Source organism: Aulonocara stuartgranti (genome assembly GCF_965226115.1).
Source record: "Aulonocara stuartgranti genome assembly, chromosome: 3".
Classification (NCBI taxonomy): Eukaryota; Metazoa; Chordata; class Actinopteri; order Cichliformes; family Cichlidae; genus Aulonocara; species Aulonocara stuartgranti.
Window position 1 is genome coordinate 64,979,815 of NC_138941.1, and position 20,746 is coordinate 65,000,560.

At 45.3% G+C, this 20,746-nt stretch overlaps 2 protein-coding genes across 3 annotated transcripts in view; both read left to right on the plus strand.

The window, feature by feature from the left end:
- The window catches only part of LOC309694541 (uncharacterized protein), a 158,134-nt gene that overhangs the window by 74,041 nt on the left and 63,347 nt on the right, over positions 1 to 20,746 (plus strand). The gene's annotated exons all lie outside the window — the stretch shown is intronic.
- On the plus strand, positions 7,548 to 9,756 carry LOC309694943 (uncharacterized protein; the record flags this gene model as incomplete). Its single annotated transcript, XM_082515228.1, has 8 exons — positions 7,548 to 8,356; positions 8,429 to 8,464; positions 8,542 to 8,721; positions 8,851 to 8,964; positions 9,125 to 9,187; positions 9,271 to 9,345; positions 9,430 to 9,537; positions 9,653 to 9,756. Exons 1-8 carry the CDS (start codon positions 8,191 to 8,193, stop codon positions 9,754 to 9,756), a joined length of 846 nt encoding a protein of 281 aa, XP_082371354.1. The 5' UTR covers positions 7,548 to 8,190.

Here is a 20,746-nt window from a genome sequence, read left to right on the forward strand (position 1 = left end):
TCCAGTGTAAGTTTATTTTGATATTTCCAGTTATGTTATACAAACATAGAGAAATGTCTCTTTCCAAAATAAAAGCTATACTATACGCTTCTTCTGGGCTATATTCTCAGCAGCATATTAAACATATCAGGTCTCCATAAGGAGAATCCTGTGCTAACAGCTGTCTAAATGACTCGGCTAAAGTTTGTAGCATGCATGCTTGTTGTTTTTGTCTTTGCACTAGGATGATGTCGGCGTATTAAATGTGCAGTCATATTCGTTGTGTTCCCACTAGTGCTTTCAGGTTAATCTCGTTGAAATGACCTTAACGCCACAACACGGCAAATCTCCGTTAACGAGCTACCGCCGATCGCCCCGTGCATGGGGCTAGACGGCCAACACGTTAACGAGCTAACTGCGCTAACACACTAGCTCCCACCCATGTAATTGAGCATTGCATGGCACATCCAACATACTGTTTTACTCTAGTCCATGACGCGCTTACCTTCAGGGTCATACGTCACATGAAAACCAAAATAATTCCAAACGCCAGATCTGAATGAGGGTGGGGGAGGTCCACTTCTGTCTCGCTAGCTTGCCCTGCGCTCTTCCTTCTGACCATGCTGTCAGAGCGCTCAGTGAATCTGCGTTCGACTACTCCGCCTAGGCTGCACTCTCGAGCCTAGGCGGAGTAGTCGAATGCAGATTCACTGAGCGCTCAACACGGACAGCATCGTCAGAAGGAAAGTTGATAAAATAAATTACAAATTTTGTATTGTTCGATACATATGCGTACCGAACCGAAAGCACTGTATCGAACGGTTCAATATCGATACGAATATCGTTGCACCCCTAATATATATATATATATATATATATATATATATATATATATATATATATATATATAACAACAACAAAAGAGCCAAACGGGACAGGCAAAAAAAAGAAAAAAAAGAAAAAAAGAACCGTGTGGAAAAACCAAGGCGCAAAATAACTGCCCATGAACTGAGAAAAGTCAAGCGTGCAGCTGCCAAGATGCCACTTGCCACCAGTTTGGCCATATTTCAGAGCTGCAACATCACTGGAGTGCCGAAAAGTACAAGGTAAGAAAGGCTGAACCACCACTGAACAAGACACACAAGCTGAAACGTCAAGACTGGGCCAAGAAATATCTCAAGACTGATTTTTCTAAGGTTTTATGGACTGATGAAATGAGAGTGAGTCTTGACGGGCCAGATGGATGGGCCCGTGGCTGGATTGGTAAAGGGCAGAGAGCTCCAGTCCGACTCAGACGCCAGCAAGGTGGAGGTGGAGTACTGGTTTGGGCTGGTATCATCAAAGATGAGCTTGTGGGGCCTTTTCGGGTTGAGGATGGAGTCAAGCTCAACTCCCAGTCCTACTGCCAGTTTCTGGAAGACACCACCTTCAAGCAGTGGTACAGGAAGAAGTCTGCATCCTTCAAGAAAAACATGATTTTCATGCAGGACAATGCTCCATCACACGCGTCCAAGTACTCCACAGCGTGGCTGGCAAGAAAGGGTATAAAAGAAGAAAAACTAATGACATGGCCACCTTGTTCACCTGATCTGAACCCCATTGAGAACCTGTGGTCAATCATCAAATGTGAGATTTACAAGGAGGGAAAACAGTACACCTCTCTGAACAGTTTCTGGGAGGCTGTGGTTGCTGCTGCACGCAATGTTGATGGTGAACAGATCAAAACACTGACAGAATCCATGGATGGCAGGCTTTTGAGTGTCCTTGCAAAGAAAGGTGGCTATATTGGTCGCTGATTTGTTTTTGTTTTGTTTTTGAATGTCAGAAATGTATATTTGTGAATGTGGAGATGTTATATTGGTTTCACTCGTAAAAATAAATAACTGAAATGGGTATATATTTGTTTTTTGTTAAGTTGCCTAATAATTATGCACAGTAATAGTCACCTGCACACACAGATATCCCCCTAAAATAGCTAAAACTAAAAACAAACTAAAAACTACTTCCAAAAACATTCAGCTTTGATATTAATGAGTTTTTTGGGTTCATTGAGAACATGGTTGTTGTTCAATAATTACATTATTCCTCAAAAATACAACTTGCCTAATAATTCTGCACTCCCTGTATGTGTGTGTGTGTGTGTGTGTGTGTGTGTGTGTGTGTGTATACATATAATATTCTGTAACTCTGTAACTTCTGTCGGTGCTGTGCTTTTGGAAACCGAATTTCCCAGAGGAACCCACCCGAGGGATTAATAAAGTCTTATCTTATCTTATCTTATCTTAAAAGGCCCAGGATGTGTGTAGGCGTTAAGGTGTCTGGGAAAGGATCTCAAAACTGAATTATAGATGGCAGACAGTTGGTGACAGACAGTTTTTCACTATGGCTGAATGTTAAATTACCGTTTGAAGAGTTGAGTGAGAGATCTGATTTTTGTAGTTTTGTCCATTTTGGAAGTTGCCAAAAAAAGTGAATGCCAAAACGGCCTTCTGGGCCTTCTTTTGGGACTTCTGAATTGATTTGAATTCCTTTTAGATTATTGAACGTGTTGCACAACACATACAATTGAATGTGTGTTGGAAATATTTGATTAACCTTGGATAATTTTTATTACTCTTATTGCTAAATTACTTTACTTTGATGGGACCCATGCAAATGGTTTTCTATAACATTATTTTAAATGAAATTCATTATAAAAATCAAATGTTATGACTTTGGTTATTGGTTTATTGGCTGTTGTATAAAATATGACATTAATTATTTGACTTTTCTATTTATGGATTTATTTTTAAATTGTAATGGCAGTAGAACGCTGTTCCAATTTAACTGTGAATGCTAATTTATGTTTTTAACCTTGATTAAGTCAGAGGTTTTTTTCCCGTTATCAAACCCCTGATCAGCGCAGGATGGCGAGCCACCGCTGTATTGCGGTAGGACTGATAAATCTATATGAACTGATAAATGGACTTCAACTTCCTACCTGTTCGGAAACACGGCTTATTGCAGATCAACTAAACTGAACTGACTAGGAGTAGAAAGCTGCAGACTCTCGCTCACGCTTGCCTGGGAAAATTAGACAAGTGGGGACCGTCTCTAGTGGAAAGTTACTGAGACACTGTTATTTAGACTAGAATGAGAGAGCTTCTGTAATAAAACTGTCAGGGGCATACCACCAATTTGAGATCTGCGGCAACGTGTCATGTAGGACGCAGCTCCCTTCTAGAAGTAATAAAGTGTTAAATGGTCTACTGAGAAGTGTTTTGCCTTCCATCGGATGCCTCTGAGGAATCAAAAGAACTTGGTGAAGTGTTGATATTTACAATGTATATATATTTTTCTTTTGTTTATCTGTCTATAAATTTCATCTCACCATAAGATACATAATACAGTGGGGCAACAAAGTATTTAGTCAGCCACCGATTGTGCAAGTTCCCCCCCCCCAAAATGATGACAGAGGTCAGTAATTTGCACCAGAGGTACACGTCAACTGTGAGAGACAGAATGTGAAGAAAAAATCCATGAATTCACATGGTAGGATTTGTAAAGAATTTACAAGGATCATAACAGCAGTAAGATAACTGGACCCAGCACCCTTTTCCACAGAGGGGTTTTTCTGCAGAGGATGGACAGTAGAAGAGTCATAAGTATTCATACCGCAGGATGAAGGCCTGAAGTGAGGTGATGGGGATTGATAGAGGCCAATTCAAGTGCTTCTGACCACTTCAACTGCCTGCAAAATAGCGGAGAGACCCTCCTGGATACATCAGAGCCACTGCAAAAAGGTTGAGGTCCCAGGAAACCCCAGCACCCCCAAGACAGCACATTAGGGAAATCTCACACTTGGTTGTTTCAGTGGTGAGGGGGGAGTGCTGATTGAGCCCCCGTAGGGTAAGCTCGCACTTCAACCACCAGCCTCTGATCAACTCTAGGGCAACCAAGTGCGAGGTGTGACGGACCTGTGTGCAACTATGGGAAGGTGGACCCTTTTTGTTACCTTGACTACGACGCTCACTTTTACAGGACCCCAGCTGGTGCCGGAAACAGCTGAACCAGGTGGCAGGCAGAAAAGGTGGACACACGACAACTCTCACCTAAGAGACATGACGCAAGACCACATCCATCCGTGGATGAACAATGCCTGGTACCGTTATATCCACGACAGAACAAAAGCAGAATTGGCAAATACAGACTATTATGTCTGTTCCCATATACAGTGGGGCAAAAAAGTATTTAGTCAGCCACCAATTGTGCAAGTTCCCCCACTTAAAATGAGTTCAGTAATTTGCACCAGAGGTACACGTCAACTGTGAGAGACAGAATGTGAAGAAAAAAGCCATGAATTCACATGGTAGGATTTGTAAAGAATTTATTCATAAATCAGGGTGGCAAATAAGTATTTGGTCAATAACAAAAATACAACTCAATACTTTGTAACATAACCTTTGTTGGCAATAACAGAGGTCAAACGTTTACTATAGGTCTTTACCAGGTTTGCACACACAGTAGCTGGTATTTTGGCCCATTCCTCCATGCAGATCTTCTCGAGAGCAGTGATGTTTTGGGGCTGTCGCCGAGCAACACGGACTTTCAACTCCCGCCACAGATTTTCTATGGGGTTGAGGTCTGGAGACTGGCTAGGCCACTCCAGGACTTTCAAATGCTTCTTACGGAGCCACTCCTTTGTTGCCCGGGCGGTGTGTTTTGGATCATTGTCATGTTGGAAGACCCAGCCGCGTTTCATCTTCAAAGTTCTCACTGATGGAAGGAGGTTTTGGCTCAAAATCTCACGATACATGGCCCCATTCATTCTGTCCTTAACACGGATCAGTCGTCCTGTCCCCTTGGCAGAAAAACAGCCCCATAGCATGATGTTTCCACCCCCATGCTTCACAGTAGGTATGGTGTTCTTGGGATGCAACTCGGTATTCTTCGTCCTCCAAACACGACGAGTTGAGTTTATACCAAAAAGTTATACTTTGGTTCCATCTGACCACATGACATTCTCCCAATCCTCTGCTGTATCATCCATGTGCTCTCTGGCAAACTTCAGACGGGCCTGGACATGCACTGGCTTCAGCAGCGGAACACGTCTGGCACTGCGGGATTTGATTCCCTGCCGTTTTAGTGTGTTACTGATGGTGACCTTTGTTACTTTGGTCCCAGCTCTCTGCAGGTCATTCACCAGGTCCCCCCGTGTGGTTCTGGGATCTTTGCTCACCGTTCTCATGATCATTTTGACCCCACGGGATGCGATCTTGCGTGGAGCCCCAGATCGTGGGAGATTATCAGTGGTCTTGTATGTCTTCCATTTTCTGATGATTGCTCCCACAGTTGATTTTTTCACACCAAGCTGCTTGCCTATTGTAGATTCACTCTTCCCAGTCTGGTGCAGGTCTACAATCCTGTTCCTGGTGTCCTTCGAGAGCTCTTTGGTCTTGGCCATGGCGGAGTTTGGAGTCTGACTGTTTGAGGCTGTGGACAGGTGTCTTTTATACAGATGAGTTCAAACAGGTGCTATTCATACAGGTAACAAGTGGGGGACAGAAAAGCGTCTTACAGAAGACGTTACAGGTCTGTGGGAGCCAGAGATTTTCCATGTTTGAGGTGACCAAATACTTATTTGCCACCCTGATTTACGGATAAATTCTTTACAAATCCTACCATGTGAATTCATGGATTTTTTTTTCACATTCTGTCTCTCACAGTTGAAGTGTACCTCTGGTGCAAATTACTGACCTCTGTCATCATTTTAAGTGGGGGAACTTGCACAATCGGTGGCTGACTAAATACTTTTTTGCCCCACTGTACATGTATATTTGCGCTCTACTTCTGTTGTTTGTATTTTATCCGCACACTCAGGCTCCGTAGTTGAAGCACTTCTGACTAGCTTATTATCAAGCTGCAGTCAGGCACCCTGATCCTTTACTGCGTTACATTGTGCCATGTGTTTATGAAGTGGCTGTTTGGTTTCTCCAATTTAGAGGTCTGAGCATTCCTCGTTACATTGTACAGTATACACAAGGATTTTAAGTTTGTTGAGTTCTGTCTTCGGGAAGAACCAGTTTTTGTCTGAGTGTGTTCCTGGGTCTAAAGTACACTGGGATGTTCTCCCATCGGGCTTAAGTCTGGGACTCTCCGCCATTTGAACCTAGAACCGAAGAAGCTTCTTGGATGAGAGTGACACATCTTTAAGCAACGTAAAGATGTCCAGATGCTTTTCTTTCCGAGCTCCTTAGATTACGATGACCTGGATGACTGAAAACCTTCACAGACAAACAAACATCAACAACCAGGAAGCAGCTTTACCTCTGATCACACACAAGAGAGATAATCCCATACAGCTTATGACAAAATTTGATCCGAAGTGATTGATGGCCCTAATCACGACCTTTTGACCTCCCGCCCCTCCCCCCCCGGAAGCGTGTAATGAGCGTGACGAATCGCATCCGGAGAAGGGGGGTGGGAAACCCCCCGCGTGACGAATCGCATCCTGAGAAAGGGGGGTGAACCCCGGAAGCGCGCCATCTGTTGCTAACTGTGTCGAATTGCATCCTGAGAAGGGGGGGGGGGGAACCTCCGGAAGCGCGTCATCTGTTGTTGGGAAAAAAAAAAAGTTTTTAGAGGGAGGGGGGAAACCTCCGGAAGCGCGTCATCTGTTGTTGGGAAAAAAAGTTTTTAGAGGGAGGGAGTGCAGCGGGGGAGGAGAATAAAAAAGCAGAGAGGTGGAGTCCGTCACAATTTCTAAGGCACAGACGCAAGATGGATTTCCTTCTGCAGCCCCGCAGCGTTCCTGTGTCCGATGAGATCTGCTCTCCCAAAGAAGAAGGCTTTGAATATGACATATTCAAATACAGCATATTTACTATGGAAGGCCTCGATCCGGACCTTATGACCCTACCGGAAATACTCCGGAAGTGTCTAGTCATTTTCAGACCTGTTGCGTCATGTTCCCTAAGCACAGCGGTGATGCAGCAGATGATTCTGTGATGTATAGAGAGACAGAGCGGATGTAATTTTACTTTCTTAAGCTGCACCGGCGTTTGTAATGGAAATAAAGAGTGACTTCCTGTAGAGATTTCAATAGTATTTTATTTTCCTATAATACAGACGCTGTAAAAAAACCTTTAAGATACACCATAGCTTGTGATGAAAAGAAGAACTTTCTATCCGCTTGTAACCTACAGGCTGCCTATGTGTAAAAACGGATAACTATCCCTTAGTGAATACTACTTTTCCTTTTGAGAGACTGAAAAACAAACCAGCGACAGGCGATCTTGTTTCACTCACACACACACACACACACACACACACACACACACACACACACACACACACACACACACCGCGGGACCAAGGAGGAGTTTTTTTTCTTCAATACTTTAACAATAAGTTTTCTCAATAGATAGAAAATGATGACGCTGAGGAGTCAACATCCGATATTATCATTGCTTGTAACCCGGTAAATAATTTCGTACATCTCCCCATAAAACAAGTCTTAGCGGGGAAAAAAGCTCATATTCGAATAAGTTTATTAAAGCACCCCCCCCCCCCCCCCTCTGTGGGAAAGAGTCAACCATGAGGCGAGTTTTGTCAACAGCAATTGTCCATTTGGTAAAACAAATATCCGTCTCAAAGTCGTATTTTACCGTTGCAGAATGCGGAAAACAGACGGCGTTCGCAAGAAGGCACACACACACACACACACACACACACCGCGGGTACTTTTACAATGGGTTTTCTCAATAGATAGAAAATGTTGATCCGCTGAGGAGTCAACAGCCGATATTATCATTTCTTGTAACCCGGTTTCTTACATCTCCCCATAAAACAAGTCTTAGCGGGGAAAAAAAGCTCATATTCGAATAAGTTTATTAAAGCACCCCCCTCTGTGGGAAAGAGTCAACCATGAGGCGAGTTTTGTCAACAGCAAGAACAAGGTCAGACAGCAATTGTCCATTTGGTAAAACAAATACCCGTCTCAAAGTCATATTTTAGAGGGGAAAGAGTCAACCATGAGGCGAGTTTTGTCAACAGCAATTGTCCATTTGGTAAAACAAATACCCGTCTCAAAGTCATATTTTACCGTTGCAGAATGTGGAAAACAGACGGCGTTCGCAAGAAGGCAATCAAAAAAAAAAACAACCCTCTCTAACTATCGGTATTGTCAAGAGAAAGATGCGAAAAACAGATGCTTCGCTAGACTAGGATAAAATGAGAGAAGAAACGGGAGGGGAGTCGCTATCTGCTCAGCCCTACTGTGACAGTTCTACCAATCGCGAGGAAGAATCCGTGAATATTATGTCAGCATTCCGTTCAAACAACGCCGCCGATCAGAGCGCCAGGGCCATCTCGCCAGAACTGTTCATACCTCACCCCGGTAAGTTTTTTTCTTTACGACTTTAAATTATATATCAACAGAGATGTCAATAAGTTGATTACTTTCTTTTAGATTTCTACATCAATGATTTCACGCAAGTGGACTACGGTACGATTAAATAAGTATATACCATTTTTTAAATAAGTTTAGATAGACTTGATTTAACCAAGCTCTGATACTTACAGAAGCAATCGATATTGCAGTGAGTAACAGCAAAAATCCGGCCGTTTTCCGCGGCGAATTAGAAGCCATATCCCCCGCAGAACCTCCGCTGCCGCCGCGTCGAAGAGAAGAACGAGAAGACGGCGCTATTTTCGTCTCCGCATACCGGGAGAACCGCGGAGAAAAAAGTTTTAAAATCGAAGGTAAACAATATGATGCATTATCCGCCATTTTGTTGAATAACAGGATGTGACGGAGTAATCCGAGTGTGCTATACCGCCCCTCCCGACCCGGAGCTGATTTTTAAAAAGTTTTGCTTTATTTCTCGACAGAGGTAATCGAGAATATACAGACCCCACCGCAGCGAAAAGAAGAAGAAGACGACGAAGTTATTTTCGTCAACGCATACCGGGAGAACTGCAGGAAAATACCTTTTAAACCAAAAGGTAAACAATATGATGCAATATCCGTCATTTCGATAAATATCAGGATGTGACGGAGTAATCCGAGTGTGCTATACCGCCCCTCCCGACTTGGAGTGGTATAAAGCGTGCTAGAAAGTTTTTATTTATTAAATCTTTCTCTTTTTGTTTTATTTCTCGGCAGCCGAGATTGCGGATATACCTATACGAACCCCCGCCGCTACAGACAATCGCGCGGAGGAGCGAGGTAAATAAAAAGTTTTTTCATTCTCGAAAAATAGGAAGGAGGAGATTGTTTTCTTAAATCTCTTCTGTTTTATTTCTCGGCAGCCGAGATTGCGGATATACCAAACCAATCCCACGCTACAGACAATCGGGCGGAAGACAATCAGGCGGAGGAGCGAGGTAAATAAAAAGTTTTTTCATTCTCAAAAAATAGGAAGGAGGAGATTGTTTTCTTAAATCTCTTCTGTTTTATTTCCCCGACAGAGACCGATACAGAAAATCAGGCAGAAGAAAATCAGGCGGAGGAGGAGGAGGAACCGTCCAGAGCTCCTCCTCTCAGGAGACTGAGAGCTCCTCTCAGGAGACTGAGAGGTAATTGACGGGGGGGGGGGGGGGGGGGGATGAATCGATCCTATTAAACTTCTCTGCTCTATAAAAATAAAAAATGTAAGGTTTAAAAATACATTCTGTCCGTCTTTTCTTACAGCTCGACGGATGCTTCATAAGAAGAGAATCCTTGAAAACCTCGCTTTCATGTACGCCATAACAGTTCGCACATATGCATCGATATACAGACACAAGGACCTGTAAAGTAAAAGCATGTAAAAGTCTGTGAATTAAGAAATAAAGAAAATCATGTCGGAAGAACACAGCATTCCTGAGGCTTTGTTGGAAGCCGTGGCAGAATTAAACAGAAACGTTGAACATTTAGCCCCACCGTTAGAAAACAATATAGCCCCACCACCAAACGACCCACTACAACCTTTAGAAAACGCATTGCAGGTCCTCCTTCAAAACATTGAAAACGAACGGCTTGCCGGTCTACTGAACTTTGACCCTCTGCAGCCGATAGAAAATGCTCTTCAGCTCTACGACCAGCAGCAGGGGGAGCAGCAGGTGCAGCAGCATCATCATCAGCAGCCCAGGGAGGAGGAGGAGGAGGACCGGCCTGCGGAGCATCAACAAGGAGGAGGAGGATCTCGGGTACAGAACGATGCGGTGACTCGCCGCGAACATTTTAATAATTTCGAAATAAGGCGAGTATTTAACATTCCCTCTCCGGATGAAGCGAGCGACCTCGCTCAATTTTACCTCGACGTCAGGGATAATTTTGTAGATCTAGCGGATAGGGTCAGACCGGAAGTTAGTCGTAACGACCGGGTTCAACTGGAGATCATCAGCGAGCACGCGCGAAATCACTCTGTTTTTAACGTCGACGACGAAAGCGCTGAAAACATTGTACCGGTTTTTGAGGACCTGCTAGCCAGGCTGATACAATCAAACGGAGCGATCGTCGCAGGCTCTCCCCTAGAAATTGTTGTGCAAGTAATTAGAAATCCTAGAGGCGGTGGCAGTAATGACCCGCGTAAAAAGATTCACAAAATGTTAGATGATGAAATTCTAGTCAAAAAGCGTCGCTGTCTGTACGTGGTAAAAAACAAAAACGATAATCTGTGTTTTGCCATCAACCTGATTCACCTCACTCAACCTCATTTCACAGATAAACAGGCCCTGGAACGCGGCAGAGAGCTGCAGCGTTTAGCGGGGTTGAGCGATCGCACTCAGGTAACTCTCACCGACATAGGTAAATTCGAACAAATACTAAAACGTAAAATCGTCGTGTTTTACCGCCCGGCCGAGGACAGAACTCTTTCATTAATCGAAACAGACTACCCGAACACGCGTCACCCGCTGTACTTATTCTTATTCCACCATCACTATTACGGAATAAAAAATCTAAAAACATTTTTAGGAATCCAGTACATTTGCAACGAATGTCACCGCGGGTATTATAAAAGAGAGGAACACTTTTGTCAAAACCGCTGCAACCTCTGTTTTGACCCCGCATGCCCCTCTCACTTTCTGGACTCTGTAATCTGTACGGATTGTAACAGATCATGTCGCACACGTGCGTGTTATTTAAAACACAAACAACCTAGAATTCACTCCGGTTCAGACCTCAGCGTTTGTCAACAATTGTATAAATGTCCGGACTGCAAGCGCCTCTCCCGTCGCGGAATGCACAGGTGCACAGCCGCCAGATGTAAAATCTGTCGCGCGGAGCTTCCTCCCGACAACGATCAACACCTGTGTTACATCCAACCTTTGAAACATGAAAACTCTGATAACGCTTCCATAATCTTTTATGACTTTGAAACCTTCCCAGACAGGGAGGGGGCGCACGTCCCTTACCTAGTGTGCACAAAATCTCTAGAAGGAGAAGAGTGGCACGCTTACGGTGTAGACTGTGTTGAAAAGTTTCTCCAAAGATACAGAAGGAAAAGATATAGAGAGACCACGTTCGTTGCGCACAACGCGAAAGGGTTTGACAGCTATTTAATTCTAAGTCACCTGGTGGGGGGTGGGATGACGCCCTCTCTCATCATGCAAGGCAGTAAAATTATATGTTTCACAGAATCCGATTTCCTTCTCAAATTCATAGACTCGCTTTCTTTTCTCACCATGCGTCTCAGCGCTATGCCCAAAGCTTTAGGCTTCGAGGACAAATCCAAGGGATTTTTTCCTCACAAATTCAGCTCGCGGGACCGCTTAAAATACTCGGGTCCGTACCCTCCTCCTTCAGATTACGGGGTGGAGCGCATGTCACCCCCCGAACGGGCAGAGTTTTTGCGTTGGCACTGCGAGGCCTCCCGGGGAGTGTTTAACTTTGAAAAAGAGTCCCTGTATTACTGCCGAAACGACGTTAATATCCTGAGAGAGGCGTGCGTAAAGTTCAGAGACGGTTTTATAGGCGAAACTAAAGTAGACCCTTTCAGCTGCGTCACTATAGCTTCAGCCTGCATGAAAGTGTTTCTCACCAATTTCCTACCCGAAAACAGTCTGGCCATTCCCTCGCCTGACAACTACGGGCGCAGGTTCAAGGCCTATTCGCACGCGTCCATTCAGTGGCTGGAGTGGGTAGCTCACTCTCAGAAAATTCCCGTTCAACACGCTCTCACAACCGGCGGGGAGAAAAAAATAGGCCCGTACTTTGTCGACGGATACGCGCTGATTAACGGGGAAAAGTGGGTGTGGGAATTTCTGGGATGCTTTTATCACGGCTGTCCAAAATGCTACAGGCCTGAGGAAATCTGCCCTTTGACCTGCGCTCCTTACGGGGACCTGCACGCCTCTGCCGAGGCGAGGCTCCGGGAGCTGAGAAACGTTTACAGAGTCCGCACGGTCACTCTGTGGGAGCACGAATGGAACAAGATGAAAAAATCGAACGAGGAGGTTATAAATTTTATGCGGAGCTACGAAGTCCCGGAACCTCTGTCTCCTCGCTCGGGGCTTTACGGAGGCCGCACTTCGGCCTTGAGGCTGCGTTACAGCGCCTCGCCAGGAGAAAATGTGTATTACGTAGACGTCACATCCCTGTACCCTTACGTCAACGCCAAGCGCGCTTACCCTCTGCATCACCCCCAAATCATCAGAGAGAATTTTGCAGACCCTCGCAGTTATTTCGGGCTGATCAGAGCCACCGTTTACCCGCCGCGCGGGCTCTATTTCCCCGTTCTACCGTACAAAACCCCCGGAGGTAAATTAATATTCTCCCTCTGTCGCACCTGCGCCGAGACCAATCAACAAAGCGGTCCGTGCCTTCACGACGACGAGGCCAGAGCTCTCACCGGGGTCTGGGTCACCGTCGAGTTTAACAAAGCCTTAGAATTAGGTTACAGAGTGGTTAAAATCACAGAGGTCTGGCACTTTGATAGTAGCAGCAGCGATATTTTCGCCGGCTATATTAACACTTTTCTCAAAGGCAAACAGGAAGCCTCCGGTTATCCTCCGGAAGCTCGCGACGAGGATGAGAGGAACAAATACGTGGAAGAGTACCACAGGCATCAGGGCATACGTTTAGAGCCGTCAAAAATAGAGGTGAATCAGGCCAAAAGACAAGTTTCGAAATTGTGTCTCAACAGTTTCTGGGGAAAGTTTGCTCAGAGAGCCAACATGACTCAGACCGCTCTGGTCAGAAAGCCGAGTCAGTTTTTTAACTACGTCTTTTCAGGACAGTACGTCTTTAAACACGTCTCTTTTTTAAAGACCAAAAAACAGGAAGTGGCTTTAATTCAGTGGAGCTATAACGAGCGGTGCGTGATACCTCCCGGCGCGACCAATAACGTTTTCATCGCCGCTTTCACCACAGCCTACGCCCGTCTAAAACTCTACGAGTATTTAGAAAAATTGCAGCGCAGCGTTCTGTACACCGACACCGACTCTCTGATCTACGTAGTGAAAGAGGGGGAGGAACCTTTAGAGCTGGGCAACTATCTAGGGGATCTCACGGACGAATTAGACGGGGACACCATCCAGGAATTTGTCTCCGCGGGTCCAAAGAGTTACGCCTACCGGACCAGAAACAAAAAGAAACTGGTGGTAAAAATGAAAGGAATAACGCAGACGAGAGAATGTTGCGAACGTGTCAATTTCGACAGTATGAGCGGGTTGGTGGAAAGTTACCTTTCTGGTATGAAAGAGGCGGAGCTCGAGACCCCTCAGAACGGTATTCAGAGGGATAAGAGAGGCTTTGTGCTCAAAAACAGAACATTTCAGAAAAAGTTTCGCGTGGTTTACGACAAGAGACGTCTCTTTCCAGACGGTACAACTCTGCCTTTCGGGTACTAGTGTTTTTGTTTTAGTTTTCTTCTAAAAAAATGGAGGAAACTGATTTTGATCACAGACTGAAAGTGCCTTTTTCCTGTCTAGTTGTGGGTCCTAGCGGGTGTGGGAAAACTCATTTTGTAAAGTGTGTTTTGGAAAACTGTGAACGCGTCATGGATACTGTGCCCGCGAATATTGTGTGGATTTATACTTCTTTTCAACCCATGTATGAGGAGCTTTCAAAGACCAATAAAAACATTAAATTTGTCGAGGGGCTGCCTGATTCTTTTGAAGATTTCCGAGACGTTCTGGTGGTGCTGGATGACGTCATCTTTCAGGCCTCAGATCACCAGGAAGTGGTTAAAATTTTCACTCAATACCGCCACCATAAAAACGTCTCGGTCATGATGCTGACCCAGAACGTTTTCCATCAGGGTAAATACAGCCGCACCATCAGCTTAAACTCCAATTATATGGTGTTGTTTAAAAACCCCAGAGATAAGCTGCAGATTGAGATTTTGGCCCGTCAGATTTTCCCTTCGCAAAAAACATTCTTCTCCGACAGTTTCAAAGACGCCACCGAGGAGCCCCACGGGTATTTAATCCTTGATCTCACTCCCTCGTGCCCAGAACGCTACAGAGTACGCGCCGGTCTGCTTCCGGGGCAGTACCCCGTCATTTACCTGCCTAAACCCAAGTAGCCATGTCTCAGCGTATAAAAAGAAACGCAGTCTGTACCACGCGTCGCCGCAGAAACGCAGAGACATTCTCGCTCACAGCTCCCCGGATTTCCTCCAGGCGCTGTGCGAGATAGCTTTAAATCTTTTAAGGGGAAACATACCTCTTTCCGCTCCTCAATACCAAAAACTGAAACGCCAGAAAAAGATCATCAGGCTGCTGGCCGACAAGAAAACGAGTTTAAACCGTAAGCGTCAAGTTTTAAAGAAACAAACGGGCGGGTTTCTTTTCCCTCTGTTGTCCGCAGCCGTACCCATTCTGGGGAACCTGCTGGGAGGAATATTTCAAAAACGCTGAGATGTTTAAAAAAATGATTCTCGTTCCCTCTCACGAGTTGAAAAAACTGACCCGACCCACCGAGCCTACCGTCAGAGAAACTGCCAAAGACGATTTGGACGAAAAGATGAAAGCCATACTGGAGGATCCGCGGCTAAATTCGTATGAAAAAATCAAAAGATACGAGTCTCTGCTGCGGAGATATCTCACACTCTCTAAACAGGACCGGGACGAGGAGAGTAGGGTGACTTTCCACCTCCCGCCAGAGGAGGCGCAGCAGCAGGTGCAGCAGCAGGTGCATCAGCAGGTGCATCAGCAGGTGCAGCGGCCCAGAGAGGAGGATGATGAAATGATGGAAGAAGTATTAAAATCCTTACCCCCTCGAGATCGCAAAAACGCCCGCTACATTATGCAGAAATTAGCTGAGGGTGGAGGAGGATGGACAAAGAGGGGTGAATTTGTTTACAAGGGGGATGCGGTGCGGGGTTCGCACATGATCGATCTATTTAAAAACCTCTCCCTCTCTTTTAAAAGTAAAAACCAAACGCGACCGAAAGGATGGAACGCATTTTTAACTACTTTGGTCGAAACAAACATACCCTCATCCTCAATACATAACCGTAGAGCTCGCGATCAGTATGCGCGTCTTAAATCTGTGGAGGAGGAGGAGGGAGGACAGACACCTGCGCGAAGGGGGAGAAAACCTTCTCGGGTCAAAATAACGCTTTCCCCGACCTGGACCTCTATGTAAAATCAAATGTTTTTTTGTTTACAAATGAAATAAAAAACGCTGCAACAAACTTTTTTTTGTTTACGTTTCTTTATTCGATACACACATCTTTAAACTTTTGTAAGGAGCACGCCCCGTGATGACCTCTGCGAGAGCGAGCGGGGCAGCGTCCTTTCAGAAAGTCAGACACCATATCATCATTTTTAAACACATCGTTATAGTACAGAGAAAGTATTTTACCGACGGATAACCCCTGAGCCTTGTGACATAGATAAAAAGTGCAATGTTGCCCGCAAACGACAGACATAGGGTGCTGAAGTTGACGATCGTGATAGAGTATTTTGTCAGAGCGGCCTTCCAGAAACTCTGAGATGACCGAGGGATAGTGAGCAAAGTCGGGAGGGAATCCGTAAGAGTCAAAAAAAGTGGAGGAGCCGTCCTTTTCCAGAGTCAGAGCCAGCCAGTGTTCTCCCCTCAAGTGCGAGGGGTGAGTGTTTACTATAAAGTAGGCGGGGGGTTTAAAGTCGCGCCTCAAAAAGGCCAGCTGGTCCGAGGCCCAAACCCCGCAGAAAACGTCTCCCAAGGCGCGATGTAGAATGTGCTCCAGCTGAAGGTTATCCATGTATATATATATATATTTTTTTTTTTTTTTTTTTAGTAATAATCCACCAGCACCTGTCTTTTAGAGTCAATCTCCAAAATTGAGTCGTAGCAGGCGTACACTATGAGAGTTGTGGTCTGAGGCAGAGGAACTCTGAATCTCATCTCCAGCCTCAAATTCCCGTTGGAGACGGGAGACAGGGCGTCAGCATCCTCGCTGGGTTCCAGATTAAAGGCAAACAGGGCGTAACCTTCATTAAATTCCCGGCGGTCGATGCTCAGAGGTAAATCTTTGAGGTGTCTCCCCGTGGCGGAAAACATGTGATAAAACTCCCTGACCGAATTTCCGCGGTCAAACTGTGGCTGGAAAGCTTTGGCGGGCACCTGCCTGCCGTCCTGACACAACGCCAGATACTCCACATCGTTGTGTCTAAAGTTGAAAGGCGACAGATCCCTCCTCCCGGTGAAGGCGTCGTGATGAACCATGCCCAGGACCACGTATTTTGGCATGGCTCCCAGAAAGAGATTCTCTTGGTTGCAGATCCTGGAATTTTCAGGGATGGAGTAGGTTTTCACAGAAACGCGCGAAAGAGGATAGAGGGCGTTTCCTTTCATCAGGGCCGCGGCGTGCCCCAGCCTGACGGCCGGCGAGACCGTGACCTTTTTAACAAACAGAGAGGCCGAAGTTATTTTCAGGGCAAACTGCGAATCCCGAGTTCCCATCAGACTGAAGGCATCGCTGTTGCGTATCAATTTAATTCTCAAATCCACAGAGTTCAGCAGGAGCCTCTCGCAGAAGAAAATATCAGCGTGGAGGGGACCCAGCAGGTCCACTTCTCACGACTCGGCCGTGAAAACGGCTCTCTGTTTTATCCTTTTGTTCGGCCCGTTGCTTATAACTATAGAATCCATGTCTCCGGCCGTGTCTTTGTAAAACAGACCGGCGCTGAATTGACTCTTTAGAGTGTCTTCTGAAAAGTTGAGCAGCGTCTCGATCATGGCCCTGTAAGGATGGGTGGCGCTGGACTGCGAAATCAATCAATCCCCCAGAATAACGTCGCACTGACTGAAAATTGTGTTGAGAGGATAATTGATGAGGGCTACCCCTGCATCGGGTGGGATGTTGCTCCCGTCCTTTTCCGTAATTTTCACTCTCAGATGGAGCATGGTGTCGTTCAGATCGAGATACTTTTCCCCGTCTCCGGGGATGAAAAATTCAATGGGTGAGTTGTCGTTCAAAGCAGAGAGGGGCTGACATTCTTGATATTTTTTATCCTCTATGGATAGCTGGGTCATGGGAGCCGAAAATAGATCCAGTTCGGCAAGGGTGCATTCGGCAGATTTCTTGTGTAAGAGAGACATTTTTTATTTATTTATTTATTTTCTTCTAAAATATGTCCGAGCTCCTCTGGGGCTTCCTTCTCTTCCCACTGCCAGCCTTAACTGATTTACTTTTTACTCCGACGCTTTTATTTTTAATCCGCTCGCCCAGAGGGCGTTTCCTCTTCCTGCGGGAGAGGACCATCATACCCCCCGCCCCCTCCTGGCGAGGCTCTGTCAGCTTACCCATCACTCTTTTCACAGCGTCTGTAGCGATATTGGTTGCGGCCGTTTTCAGGTGAGGTTTAGCTACGGCGAACCCGGATTTGAAGAGAGGAGACACGAAACGAAACAGTCTGGAGAAGATGGATCCTATCCCTCTGCAGTACATCACGGGCGCTCCGTGATGTACCCGGAAGGGAACCTCCCACCTGCCCCTCATAATACCTCACAAAACGGTGGGGGTCCTGCGGGAGACGCGCCGCCATTCTCAAGCCGGTTTAAAGTGCAGCTTGACTATCGTTTTCCCGTAAACAAAATCCACGAATCTGTCGCGGTCCGTTTTAATTTCTACGCGTATGGTTTTAATGTATTTTTTAGATACGCGCAAGTAATGGACCGTATTATGTCTGATGCTGATCACGTCTCCGTAATCGCCTTTCACGTTAAGGACGCTGAGCAACGGTGAGTAACTGTCACCGACCGGCTGGTACTGAACGATGTCGGTGTAGAGAAACAGGTTATATACGCCCGCGTTCATATCGCACGGATACGGAGTAGAGCGCTTCGACAGAGTCCACCACTCGTTCGTTTTCAATCCCAGCATGTAAGCCAGAGGAGGGAAGACCTTTATTTTATGGCTCCCGACTCCTTTGACATCCAGACGTTTGGTGATGTTGTTGAATGAAGCCTCGAAGGACGGGTCGTACTTTTGGATCGCCGGCACCAGGTGATCCAATAGATCTTTAACGCGTCCGTAATGACCTCCCCTGCCGAATTTTAAAATCACCAGGGGCTGATCTTCCTCCGTCGTCCGCATCAGCTCCAAGTAGGAGGCGTCCGGCGGTAGATTGTACCATGTGCGCAGATAAATGAATTCGCATAAGCCCACGCTCCATTCTCCGGTCAGCTCGAGGGGTTTGGCCAGATCCACCGTGTAGCAGCCGCTGGTGTTATCTTTAAATAAGCCCTTGCTGGCGTTGGAAGGCAGGGTCACGTAAAACCCTTCGGACTCCATGATGAATTTTAAAAAATGAGCCGAATGATGCGAGGGGTCTCTTTTTTTATACGCCTACCACTTCCGAGGCTTTCACCCAGCTGTTGAATTTATCCGGCCAGTTTTTCCACTTGACAAAAACCTGTTTTTCCCCTCTGACTGTGCGCCGCTTTAAAATCTTCTCCACATGAAACGCTTTGTCCTCGGTCAGTTTCACTTTCTGCAGCTCGGGCTCATAAAACGACCCTTCGATAGGCTCCCCGTCATAATCTTGTAGCTTATACACGGGTGGCGATCGGTGAAGGACCCGGATCACAGTAAAGATTTCGTCCGTGAAACTCTGTTCGTATTTTTTATCAAATACTCCTCTCAATTTGGATATTCTCACCAGATCAGCCCTCTTAAATTTCAACTTTATTTTAGGACGGGCGGGTGTCTTTCCATACAAGTTGCGAAACACCTGATCCGCGTTCTCGGGGCGCACCTCGGCAGGTGCCATTTTAATGCTGCTGTGATAACTGCGGTTATATCCTTCTAACAGGTCGGGCAACACCTCCAGATAGCGTCTGATATTGTGCGCGGTGAAATATCTCCACATCCTCGTTTTCAGGGTGCGGTTAAATCTCTCCACCACCGAGGCCTTTAGATCGCTGGCGGTAGCAAAATGGGAGATGCTGTGATTTTTCATCAGAGCTTGAAAACTCTTGTTGAAAAATTCTTTTCCCGCATCGGTCTGTAAATTTTCCGGTATTTCACTCTCTCTCAACACAGATTCGAAAGCTTCAGTCACTTCCGAACCCGTCTTCCTTTTCAGGGGGCGGGCGTAAGCCTTTTTTGAAAATACGTCTATGACGGTTAATAAATAATTGAATCCGTCGTTGTATTCAGACAGGTGTCTCATGTCGCACAGGTCGGCCTGAAGCTGCTTCAGGGGTTTGGTCACAAACACTCTATTTCTCTTAAATCTTACTCGCGCCGGCTTGTGTAGGGTATAGGCGTCCTGCTCGGATAAAAAATTCTGCACCTTGCGGATATCAACTTTTTTACCAGTTTCATCTTCTAAAGCACGACGGAGTCTATTTACTCCTCCGAAACTACCTGGGTGATGCAGGTCGTAATACACTTTTTTCATCTCACTTTTCTCGGCCATCTCGTCTTCTGATAAAAAGCTCGTCTGCGTTATAACGTCGCAGGAGTCGGCTTTTATTATTTTATTCAAAAACCAAAGATGAATGTTTTTTATTTATTTATTTTTTTTTTCGAAACCAGAGGGCTTAATGTGCAGAAAACAGGAATACATTATTCAAAAACCAGAGATGAATGCTTTTTAAATATTTTTTATTCAAAACCAGAGGGTTTAACATGCAAAAAACAGGAATACATTTTTATTCAAAAACCCTGAGATAAAACACACTTATAGAATACAAACAGGAGTACAAGTAAGTTACAAAAAAAACAAAAAAAACAGGAATACATTTTTATTCAAAACCCTGAGATAAAACACACTTATAGAATACAAAAACTCTCTTTTATTCAAAACCAGAAGGTTTAACATGCAAAAAACAGGAATACACTTTTATTCAAAACCCTGAGATAAAACACAGTTATAGAATACAAAAACTCTTTTTTTATTCAAAACCAGAAGGTTTAACATGCGAAAAAAAAAACAGGAATACACTTTTATTCAAAACCCTGAGATAAAACACAGTTATAGAGTCAAACGGTTACAAAAAAAACTCTCTTTTTTTCTTTTTTTTTAAAAACATGAGGTAAACATGTTAAAAGGTTACAAACAAACAGGATACTGTCATAAGCGTCTGTGATGGCGTCAAAGACTTTCCTCACCGATTTCAGCTCATGAAGCAGAGTCTCCGCAACCATCCCAACTTTAACGTCCTCAGTCTTGATGTTGCGGGCAATCAGCAGACGTTGAATGGAAGGGACAAAGCGAGGAGTGAGCAGTTTCTTTCTGATGTTATAATAGTTGTCGGAATAAAAATCATCCTCCAGAATTTGCAGGCACTCGTGTTGTCTCTGGCTGGGATGGTCTATCTTACAGCCATTACATTCGTCGGTGCGATGCTTGTTTATCACCA